We start from the raw sequence: 13,043 nt of genomic DNA on the forward strand, positions 1-13,043 counted from the left end.
AAACACGTCGGTGGATGTTTAGATCCCAGAGAAAGTAACTGAAAATACAGAACCTTCCCTGGGAGGTCCCCTCACCACGTACAAGCATCCACGTCGAGGGGCATTCCTATTAGTAAAGAGCTATAGTTTGATGATTATTACATAATAGGCTGGTGCAATAAACGGTGACACATGTAGGAGTGGGAACTTGAGACAAGAACTTACAAGGCAATGCAAGCAAGGTAATAAATAACTCTTTGTTAGAAAAAAAAGAGTCGTGTGCCATTTCTGAATAAATATTTCTAATATTTTTATTCAATAGTGGATTTAATAGCAAGTATTTGAATAACAATAAAAGAAGCACTTTTTAATCACAAAGTAACTTAAAAAAAATGGTATTCTACATTTATATTTATGTAAACAAGTAAAGGGATGAATCTCAATATACTCTTGTAATTATGTGATTCAACACATTTCAAATGTTAAAAGCACCTATAATTTACTCTTCTTTTAGTAAAATATACTAAAAGGGTAATTTCAACAGTAAATTAAAAAGGTTGAAGGTTTATCTCATAATTTTACTACAAAAATCTGAATTTAAGCAAACCTCTTTCATGGCTATCAATTCTCCAGTTAGGTTATTGACAGCTGTGTACACCTTGCCAAATCTTCCTTCCCCTGGAAAAACGTTCAACTCATCAAACGTGCATGGAAATTCAATGAAATGTACCTATTTACATTAAATAGAAATTCAAAGGTTTTTGTATATGGTATTAACTATGTTTGATAAATGAATTTTGCCATATTCATTCTCACCTGCATTTGAAATGCTTATATTTCAACTACCTTTCTTATACTGTTATACATAGTAAAATATGTTCTAAACTGCATTACAAAAATGTTATATCTTGTTGACTCAGTTTTAACAAACTTTCCCTCAATTCAAATGAGGGTTTATTAATATATCAGTTTTTCATATCAACTCAGTTCTTCAATGGAAAATCAACTTTATTAAAACAGTGCTTATATTATGTAAAGAAATAAATGTTTTATCTTGTTCTTTTGAAACATGTTATTCTCATACGTTTCATCAGTACCATCTATCAACACTTTTTTACTACATACACATACACACACTCTTTAGTCTGCTTTCAATATGGAGAAAAAAGAACACTTGTATCAACTTAACAAGTACAGTACATATTCAATCAAATTAAATATACATCTAAAACTTGAATGAAAAGGTTCAAAAGTTAAACTTGCTTATAAGCTACAATCTTAAAACTTGCCCTGAAAACAGCTCACATAATGGCCCTCCTATGTTAATAAATTTTTCAAAATCTTTAATCAAATTACATTATTCAGGGATTGACAGAGGACTTCAGATTTATTAACAAATCATGAATTAAGATTTTATTACATATTATAGAAATAATTCCTAAGTAAAAATCCACATGTTTGCACTTCAATATTTCTGTAAAAAAAAAACTTGTTTAAAAACGCCTATAGGAATTAAAGCAAACTTTTTGTCTAAAAACCAAAGTATATATATATAAAGCACAAACATCTGTGTCTTGCTGTTTGTCTGTTATCTAACTACACCTAGGATGCTGGGCCAATCTCAACCAAACTTTCTGGGATAACAGATTGGAACAAAAGGCATGTTAATAAAGGGGTTCACAACCCCTCTATCCATATTATTGCTGTTATTGGGCACTTATTATCTTTGATATAAGTTAAAAATAACTATGTTCATAGGTGGTGCCACATCCTTACACTGAGAAAAAAAAAACTTTATTAAATTTTCTATAACACAACATACACACAGTGTGGAGGAAGGGCAAACAAATGTCTTATATATCTCAAAGTGCACACTAGCACTCTCTATGAAGGAATGCAATTAAAAAAATGACTGCCACTATTGCAATAATATATAAACTCAGCTGAATTTTCTACTCCAACAGCCACTATATGGCTGATATGAAGAGGCATATTTTGAGTTAGACCAACTTCTTACTTTGAGCTGTGACCTTTCAACTTTGGCTTGTAAGACACTTTTGTAGCCAATGACTGTCAATTAATTAATCAATAAAACACTGTGGAAGAATATTAAGAGCTGGGTGTTGAAAGCGGGTAAAAGAAAGCACCTCTAACTCCACTACTTTGGCTGCTACCTCTTCCTACAATGTCACTCTGGCCATTGCACAGTGTATACCATGTTTTAAGTATAAACATATTGAGTTATTAAACCTTATACAGAACTTTTGGTGAGGTAATAATGAATACTGTAATAAAGAGTTAGGTTATAAATAAATTGTGTGAAAATTAGGATTTTTTTGTTATTTACAATATCATCCATCCACAAGTTTCTTAAAATTCATAACCCGGACATAAGACAGGGGACAGGTACCTCAGCTTGTTATACATATAATGAGACATCTTAACTAATATAACTTGTTTACACAATTGCCTAAGAGTTTACTTCTGACTTTCCTGTATATTAGAATAGCAGCTTAACTCACTAAGTTTAAACAACATAAGATTATAGAGTAGTTACTCACTAGTTCTGTTAGGACAAATATTTTCTCTATTCAGTAAAACTTCATTAAAATTTTGTTTTGTCTCATTCTCTTACACAACTTAACATTTTATTTATAAAATTTACCTTAAAATATTATATCAGCTATTTTTAGGCAGTGTTATTCTTGCTAGAAAAAAATTCTAACCTAATAATGTATGTTCACTTTTACCCAAAAATGCAACACCATTATAAACAAATATCAACAAGTACTTATACTGTATAAAACATGATATCTTATAAAAGTTGTGATACGAAATAATTTCCTTCATACTGAATAACCACATTAATATTCAATATTGTGACAAGATGATTTTGCCATGTATACTTTTACCTGAGGATTAAAGGGAAAGAACAAGGAAGCCTTTAAATTGTTAACAGAATCAAAGAAATTTAGTATTGCCCCTGATAAACCATCAGGTGAAATGAATGAAACCAAATATCAAATTGTTTTGTTTACAAAACTTTAAAAAATGTCATTGTCCACAGTAAAATGAAATGTGTAAGTGCAGTATCAAAGTTTCACTTTATAATTAAAAGCACACTTGATTTTTAATGAAATGCTCTAAAACAGAATGCTCTAAAATAATATTCAGAATTTATCCAACCTTTCAAATATGACCTTATTAACATACAACTAAAATGAAACTGTTCAAATTACAACTTTTCAGACCAATAAAAACTTGTCACATCTCTTTGGTGCTGAAAATTAAATAATTCAAATGTCAACTATAAACATAAATCAAGCTTACTTGATCTACCCTCACATGGAACTGAATGAAGTTAAAAAATAACTGCATATGCATGAGAAGTGTTCAGAAAAAGAGAGAAAGTTAATTTACATTATTATTGACTACACCAACAAGAAAACACTACTGGTGTTGAAAAAATGGACAACCAAATGTCAATTTCAAAATCCCTATCAAATACACCGCATGCACCTCCTCCATCATACAAGGTTGCTGAAGCAGTGTGGTGATAAGAAACCTTTCAAAATTATTAATTATATGGGAACATTGTCCATAAAAACCATCCCTAAGAGAGGAAAGTCATGGGGTGATAGGTCAAGAATGTTAATACATATTTTTCTACTGTGCCATTAAATGACTACCAATGTGGAAAATCATTTTCTAAAAGCAGTTGGCTCTTGACCTATTATCACAACCATTATTCATATTTGGCAAACAGAAAAAATATCATAATTTACCCTATTGAAATATCTCCTCTTACCTGAAAAAGGGTTTAAGTTTTAAACCTACCACACTAAAAACACTTTGATAAAATTAGGTTTCACTTTGAACATGAATTTTACATTCAATATTATTAATAAATCAAATATATCCCTCACTAAGAATGATTTTATACTCCTAATATTTGCTAAACTCTCCTTCACATGAGATAAAAAAAAAAGTTATAATCATCAACCATAGTAGCAATTAAGAATTCATGTTAGCATTTTAAATATAAAATTAACTTGACTAATTAAACCATTAAAATGTGTCCTAGACCAAAGTGAGAAGGAAATACGTTTTATTTTGGTAACTATAAAGGAAAAACAAAGTTACCAAACCTATAAATTTGCATTTTTCATCACAGTAAACTTATCAGACTGGTTTATCTTCAACAATATGTTTTCCATTTAAAATATTTAAGCAAGTGCTATGATTAAGATGTCTTAAAATTAAGGAGCTTGCAAAATAACTAAGTACACATAAGATACATGTATATATATAAAACTGTATATGGTCAAAACATTCAAGGTTTTCATATTTTTTCAGGTGAAAAACATTCCAGAAAATTAGTTACCCTGAGGTATAGAAAAGTAAATCTTTCCATATCAAATAATGCTTCTTGTCATAAAGGTTTTACTGTTAATCACATCTACTAATTACTAATTTTCAAAATAAGCTTTCACTTTCTAAAGACATAATTATAATGCTTGTTTAAATACAAACATTTTGTACAAAATATTATAAAATATAAATGAAGCCAACCTATTTTGAAACCACGTTGCCAAGGAAATGTAACCCTCCTAGCACCTATCCGAACAGGGGCTTTGTGAACATGAATGTCTCTAACATGACCAATAACATTTCCTGCTTCAAGCTGTTCTTGTTTTCTTTTTTCTAATTCAGCCACAGCTACTTGTACATGCCAAATAGGAGGTTCTGAAAGGTTAAACAACAAAATTCTTTAGCATTTCGTGTAACAAAAGTGTTTGTTAAAATGTTTTAAAATAAAACATTACTGATTTACATCACCTCATTGAATTTTAAAACTTGTCAGATATTTCAGCTCAAGATTGTTATATATGTATATTAAACAATAACAAATATTATCTTGATAAAAACTAGGCTTAGATAAAAAAAATTCAGAGTTTAAATTTAAAACTTTAAATGAAACCTTTTAGTTTTTAAGTTTCAGTTTCCTTCTTGCCATATTATTTATACAGAATAACCAACAGCTAGGGATTAAAATCATAAATAATATTCAACATTAAACTGGTACACAATTAAAAACATTTTATTTAGGCCTATCTATGGCCTTCAAAACGTTGACGACTCTACATGTTGTGATGTTACAACGTCATCCTCAGGAGAGATTAATAAACAAATCCTTTCACTATCACAAGATGGATCAGCAGTAAATTTCCAGACTTACATTGCTAAAATCTGGGGTTAGTTTCCGCACAGTGATCAGAGTGCAGATAGCCAATTTTATAACTTTGCACTAAAAAAGTAACATTGTTCCTCAGTGGGTCACCACTTCATGGATTTACAACACTAAAATTCAGAGATCAATTCCCTCTGATGGACAGAGCACAGATAACCTATTGTGTAGCTTTGCAATAAAGCAAACAAACATATAAAAACACTTCCCCATTATTACAATTTTTAACATGGTTACTATAAAATATATATAGAAAGCTAAACAACAGCTAATATCATACAATTCATTAAGTTGTTTTTCTTTAGGCTTTACCTCTATTACATAATCTTCCCGGAAATTAATTTAACCCTATTGTCATAGGTATCCTTTACTGCACATGACACAAAGGTTTTAGTGTGTTACATTCAAAATTTTATTAAACTACTGTCTGTTTGTTTATTTTGACAAAAGAGTTAGCACAAAGGATCACATATAAAGCATAATATACTTAAAATAAGACCCAAAACTCAAGTGCTTTCAAATAGTTTGTTTTATGTTATACCAATTAGTATAGCATAAAATCTTAGCTAATATTCCATATTTTAATAGTATATAAATTTTAAGTTCTTAATTCTATAAGGCAATATTAAAAAAAAAAACCTGAATTTCCCCTAATGTGACACACTTGACACATTTTCTCCAGGTATCTTCTCTTATCTATTTCATCCACCACCTCTCCAGTAACATCATAATTAAATGTAAATTACTCAACTATAAAATCATCATTGCTCAGACAAACCATAATTGTGTATAGCCTTCAATTTTGCTTGGTTACAGAGCTATCAAACAGAAAATCAGATCCCTCCTGCCACACCCACCTGTCATATCCTATCTTTCAGGATTTGTTAACAGTTCTCTCTTGCAGTTAATTATATATATTATTTATAACCAACAGAAAGCCAACATTTTCATCTACCAAATGATGTATTGTATAATGTTGTGTTCTGAACAGATAATCGTCAATTTCACTCAGAGTACAAGCTTCTTTCCCATGAGAAGGTTAACAATTAGTTTGGATGTATTTGTAACGGCTTTTGTCACATAGTTAGAAAGCCAGAAAATGTTTGAGAGTTAGGGGAAATTGTCTACTTTTTGCATGTTATTATTCTATGTTCTTTGGTGCATTACTTAATTAAATAAAAATTATTTAGTGCATTACTACCATTAGTATAAAAAAGTAGGGATAAGTGTCATCGACAACCAAAAGCAAAAAAAAAGAAGATTGGGTAAGTACTTTATTTCTTTTTTTCATGTTTATTCTGTATTTATTATCATAAAAGTAACTAAAATCTAAAAATATGAATCTTTTTAAGTTATTTAACACTACATTAGGTAAAATGAATAATAATTATATAATTAAAATGGTTCATGAGGCACGCATGTGGGTAATGTAATTTGATGGTGTAACGTAAACTGCACATTCCTCGAGTGATTTACAACTTATAATGGCACAGATAGTAGTTATAAATGGTTCAAAGGGCATTGAAACAATAAAATTTAATTACAAATAGATGTATACTGTTACCAGCTTAAAACTACTTTGGATAAATGAATGTAGTTTCATCTTACAATTTGAAGTCATTCCACAACGAAAAACTGGGTAATTTAAATTTAATTAGATTTTTTTTGGTGGTTATGAAGTCAGTCAAATTGACCGATCTTGCATAGAGATGGAATAGAGAAAATAACAGCTAAAATATAAAGTTAATTAAAAAAAAACGTTGAAAATGTACTTAGGAGTTTTTAGGGATTACACAAAGGAAATTTGAGTATTTTTAATCTTAACATGAAAATCACTTTGCACACAGACTATTCAAAACAAATACTCAATATATTCATGGACAAGTTTTTATTTTAGTTTATTAAAAATACTTCACTAAAAAATATGATAACGTTAACTGAACGACTGACAAATTTTGTGAAGAGATATACACTACATTGAAAGTTAGAAGTATTAAATCTAAAAAGATTTTAAATGAGTACAAAGAGGTCATGTGATTGGTCAAATTGACCATGCCCATGTTGAGAGAGTTGATATGTTTAATTTTGATACACAGCAGTTAGAAAAATTTTTAAATTTACCTCTGGTTCTACTGTTTTTTCTATCTTCTGTATGAGAAACAGAATCTTCATTAACTGATCCTTCAGTGGAAAATCCATTTTCTTCTTTAGGCCTATCAAGTATTAGCAAGTAATAGAGGAATAAACAATCAAAATGCAGCCTATTTTGCTATCATAACCTGAAAACATTGCTTAGATTACACAGGTATCAATGCTTTAACAGAATTTCATAAAAGAAAACTATAATATTTCTATATTACTTTGGTACTTTATGTACTCAAAATACACAGATTAAGAAATCTATGTTTAAGTTACAAGTAATATTATCTATTCTTTTAATACAGGATTTTATAATTGATCAGTAATAAATTCTTTTAAAAATTAAGCTTATAAATGGTAAAAAAAAAGCATTTTTTTATACCAAAGTACAACTGCCTAAGTGAACTTTGACAAACAAGCAAAATGTCATAACAGTAGCAGCTTAACTCTCTTGCTACAAACAGGTCAAAGGGTGCATGTCACAACTTTTTAAGAGATACTTTCAAAATTTAATTAAACAATATTATTATTAATGTATGTCACTAAAATTGGCATCAAAACATAGTATATAAATAAAATTTTAATAGTATATATGTTTTAATTTCTTACTTTTAAAGAAGATATTAAAACTAATACTAAATATCCTTTATTGTATGTCACATTGCAATCTTTAGTTTACATAGTATTACATCTACCATACAACATATATAGCAGTTAACGCATTAGAAACTCAAATTTCAGAAAGTTACAAGCTAAAATATAAAACAAGAATCTCCCATCTTTATATCAATATATTTAGTAAATCTACCATAGTATCCCCTCCCACTTTTCCATACTTCTGAAGCCTCTTGGTTACTGATGCTTTCTTCTCTTAAGTGCATATTTATAACAAACAGAAAGAGCACATTCCAAACAACTTAAATCTGACAGTCATTTGTAATTGACTTGAAGGGGAAAGTTGGATTTTTACTGGAAATGTTGAAGGAAAAAGCTAGAAGTAGAAACTCTCATGATCAGTAAAAAGGATAGAACAGTAATACTCATTTTATTTCACATTTTTTATGGTAGTTACAAATTTTGTCAAATTGACCAAATGTATGTGGAGTTAGGGTAGATATAAAGATTTAGTGATAAATAACATTTGATACTTATTTACAAGATCTTAGAGATTACAAAAATAAAATTTGATCATTTCAGTTGAAGAAAACTATTTTTTAATATTAAATTGAAAACCACTTTGCACTTAGAGCAGTCAACACTCTGACTCCATATTTTCACTGACAAACGTTTAGTAATAATGCTTACTTAAAAATACTGGTTTTTTATCTACACTACCAAATATTTGTAATGTTTACTAAAACGTGAAAAATTTCATGAATATACACACAAAAAAAATGTTAAAAGTTATAGTATGGAAAGTCTGATGGTAACTTTGGGGTCATAAGGTTGGTGTAATCCACTGAGACAGTAGTGAAAGGGTTAAAAGCACACAGTCATGGTATTGTGGTAAAAGACTGAAAATCATTTGCATTCTTGATTTTCTTAAATATTAGTATCTTAATCCTTTTTTTCTTTTACATAATACTTGTCTTTACATCATCTGTACTTATCCTACAGATACAATACTGTAAAAGAAGGTTGAAAAAGTTAAAATACTGATTAGAACAAAAAATGTGTTTATGCTAGGGAATGTATGTCATGGACATATTAACTGATAGCATTGTTATTCACACCAGTTTTTATTGTTCTGACACAAATTCCACAAAAGAAGAAAATACAGTAGCATTTCAATAAAGAGGCTTTAAACCAAAACAATAGCTTATCAGGCTGGCTGGGTTACAATACAAAACACACCAGTACAAATGCTATCTATTTTAGTTGTTTTAATATGAAACCTCAAGCCTTGTGTTTTATAATGCCCAAAATTGATGCAATGGAATTGGTATATAGGCATAAACCTAATAATACTCACTACCATTATTTAGAAAAAAAACTTCTTCAGATAATCAAATTTTAGGGTTTTTTTAAATTATTTCACAACATAAAAAGTAAATAAATTCAGATTAAGAAGTTAGCACACAGGATCACATAAAAAAGTTGTACTGGTTTTCAAAAAAGACCCAAAACTCAAGGACTTTTGAATAGTTCACTATTCTTCTTCTGAAGAAGAATAGTGAATTAAAAAGTAAATAGTAAGGAAGCAACTGCTAAAAATAATACCAAATCATAAATTCACTGATATGTAGATCAACAATGAGGTAACATATTTCTACCAGGAACATTTCATTCATCAATTGTAATTCTGTAAAACCTTGTGTATGCACTAAATTTAGGTATGATATGGTCAACATTTGTAATGATGGTTACAATTGACATAAATATAATGCTTAATTCCTAAAGTCTTAAGATTTCAAAAATACACTACTAACTTCCTCTCGTATCCAAGTTTGAAGTTCTCATTTTGTTTAAAAAATGACAAAGCAAACTGTGTAGATTTATTTCAGTTATAAGGTTAGATAATAAGATATAAACTCATGGATTAAAGTTTACTATTTCATCAATTTCTCACTAATATACACAGTCACTTGATTTATCAGGCAGGCAATAGCACTACCTATGTATAGATGGCTTGGATTGTTCTTAAAGTGGAATTTTAAGTATCTTCTCAATAGGTCATCAGAACATTAAAATTTTTTTATACTGGAAATATATTTCTGATAGTTACTTACCTCCACCTCACAGAAAGTTATCTCAAAATTCTTTCTGCCTTCTAAGCATTGCTATAAAATTTCACACTCAGCACACCAGTCTATATAACTCATCACTTTTGCACCACTATTGAGGTGAAATAGTTTCAAACAGAGTATACACCTTTTCTTTAAGTATTATTAATAACTAGTCGCAATTAAAAAAATCACAATTCTAGTGTAAACGATGTTATTATTACCCCCTTGAAGTTAGCTTTCTTAGAAAAATTTGATGTTCCTTTAAAAAAACTTAAGTACAGGGTGAAACAGGAATTACCAGCAGTTATCAGATAAACAAAAAATATTACATGTGATACCTCACTGCATTTAGAACTTGGTTATAAATACAACTTTTCTTTGTATATTGAAACACTGCATTAAAAAGAACAACTAAACAAGTAAAGGAAAACTTTTAAAAAAAAGGAGGTAAATGTAGGGATGGCTAATATCAATCCTTCAAAAACAATGCAAACAAAATAATAGGTATAGAATTTGCATCATCCATACATAATAGCACAGGCAAGAATTAAGATATAGCAATATATTAGGCCATCATCAAACAAATGTCGCATTTGTGAATGCTTTCATTACCCCCCCAAAAATGTACATCACATATAATAGTTAAATTAACTGCCTAAAAGTCACATTAGTGTAGCTTATATAATGTGTAAAGTTTAGTATACCCTAATCTCTTATAGTGATGGCACACGTCGAGACACCCATTCGGCATGTAAAGCTGTTTGAATACAAGAAGGGAAACAACGTCTCTGTAGCCATAAAGAAGTTTATGGAAATGTATTACGTAGGAATGATGCAAATATTATTTTGTTTGCATTGTTTTTGAAGGATTAATATTAGCCATCCTTAAATTTACTTCCTTTTTTGGAAAGGTTTTTTTCTTTATGTTAATAAGGCCCTTCTAAAATGGACAGTTTTTCTGTTCAAAGAAAAAGAAAAGTTTTGTATTCAGGGCAAGTACAAAATATTTTTGGGCAAGAAACGTTATATATTTTTGTTTAGTGAACAAGCTGGGAGGTTTTACACTATATATTGTATTTCAACTTATTATCACAGTAATCATATGACAACACTGTATCAAAGAAAAACACTTCAGTGCCCCTACATTGCTATAATACAAAGGAACAAAAAACTAGCTTCAACAAACATTACATTATAACTACAGTAAATTGTAATGCCTCAGTGATTAACAAACATTACATTAAAATTAACCTACGCTGTAAAGCTGCATATATAATTCCTCAGTGATTAATCTGCCATAAACAGTGTATTATTACAATGTTCCTTCAGAGAGATAAAACAGAAAATCAAAAACACAGACGTTACTTAAACATCCATATGTTGAGTTCAAGTCCCAAACTTAGAATTCAAGACAACTGTTCTCAAATACTGCATACTTATAAACCATGCAAGGTGTTCTTTGAAGAATATTCAGTGAATCATTATTGAATGAAAACTTAAAAGTGTCTAACAAAAATCTTATAACTAAAAAATTTCTTTTAAATTTCAAACATATATAAGTTGGAACACAAAAATTTATTAAAATTACAGAAACCAGGTAATTAAAAACAAACCTTTTTCCTCTGATGGGAAGAAATCCTTCTTCTGCTGTTTGCAGAGTAGCACTGGAGTCTTTCATAGGTAATGCTGATGAAAGAGAGAACTGGTTCCAAAAATTTGTAGAATAAGGAATGTATGGTGGTGTGAGGCTGGAGTTTGGTGAACGATAACTACTTGCTTGTGTGTTGTCAACAGATCCAACCAGATGCTTAATACAATCGTGCATATTGTGTTTGAGACCCTGAAGAGTAGAAAGTATTGACAACATTTTTAATATTGAAATCAAACCAGTTTTTAGAAATTGATATGTTTACGTATAAAAGCATCTAAAGTCTTACACACAAAGTTATAAGAATGAAACTAAACATTGCCACAGAAATTCATATGCTGCAACTAAAGTTTAAAATCAGTGGAACTTGTGTAAAACAAAGCAGAAAACTGAATCACAATTACAATAATAAAACAGTCTCTATGAACAAAGTAAAAAAACCCAATTAATCACCAACCAGTGAAATTTATGCAAAACATGTAGCCACTGCTTAGACATAGGTCATAAAATATTAGAAAAAAAACAAAACAACATTAACTAATGCTACATTCACACCAGGCACATGTAACCTTGTTTTGTCAAACCTGTTCACTGAAACAACATCCATGTTGCATACTAATTCAAACCAAAGCTGAAACTCTAGTTCAACACTGAAATACTAACTGCAAATAGCTTGGTAATATTTAAGTCCAATCAAATTCATACATTACTAAGAAAATGTTACAAAGTTAATGGGACAAGACCTTCAAGAACATGGGTATCTATTCTACTGTTTGCACTCAAAAGCTTCTTTTGTTATTTCATAGTGAAAGAATGTACGAATTTTGAGTAGACATGAAATTGGGGAAGAACGTAGAAAATATAATAAAATAAGTGCATATAGGGACTAACAGAAGCAAAGTTAATAATATTATCATCATTATGAATTAATGAAAATATCATTTGGAATGCATTAATATATATATATAATAGCCAAATGTTTGTTTTTCTGCCTGTCCATCAAGAGCTCTATCTCCTGAATGGTTAATCTTCGAAAAAATTAATTATGTATAAAAATATTTATTTTCAAAAATACATTATAGGAAAATTATTCATTTTTTGCAATTCCCAAAATTTCATATCAATATTAACATTGATTCATCAAACTTTGTACGTGCTGAAAGGTCAATCTGAGAAAATACTTATTAAGAGTAAAAATTGTTTCTTTTTGTGAGGGAATTTCAGGAAAAAAATGGAACTTCCTCTGTTGATTGATTGGAAGGAGTATTTTGAACATAGGAGCATGAGCAGAAAAAACACATAG

General features: G+C 29.4%; 1 protein-coding gene across 1 annotated transcript in view; it reads right to left on the reverse strand.

Moving 5' to 3' along the window:
• Positions 1-586: 586 nt before the first annotated feature.
• Positions 587-13,043, reverse strand: part of LOC106468520 (mitogen-activated protein kinase kinase kinase 4-like) — a gene marked incomplete at its 3' end in the record, with an annotated part of 137,027 nt that continues 124,570 nt past the window's right edge. The window contains exons 17-20 of the mRNA XM_013928953.1: positions 11,706-11,932; positions 7,349-7,440; positions 4,552-4,725; positions 587-657 (exon numbers count right to left, since the gene is read on the reverse strand). Of these exons, the coding sequence (XP_013784407.1) occupies positions 587-657; positions 4,552-4,725; positions 7,349-7,440; positions 11,706-11,932 (564 nt within the window). The remainder of the gene's footprint in view (positions 658-4,551; positions 4,726-7,348; positions 7,441-11,705; positions 11,933-13,043) is intronic.

This window comes from Limulus polyphemus, unplaced genomic scaffold (genome assembly GCF_000517525.1).
Source record: "Limulus polyphemus unplaced genomic scaffold, Limulus_polyphemus-2.1.2 Scaffold3039, whole genome shotgun sequence".
Classification (NCBI taxonomy): Eukaryota; Metazoa; Arthropoda; class Merostomata; order Xiphosura; family Limulidae; genus Limulus; species Limulus polyphemus.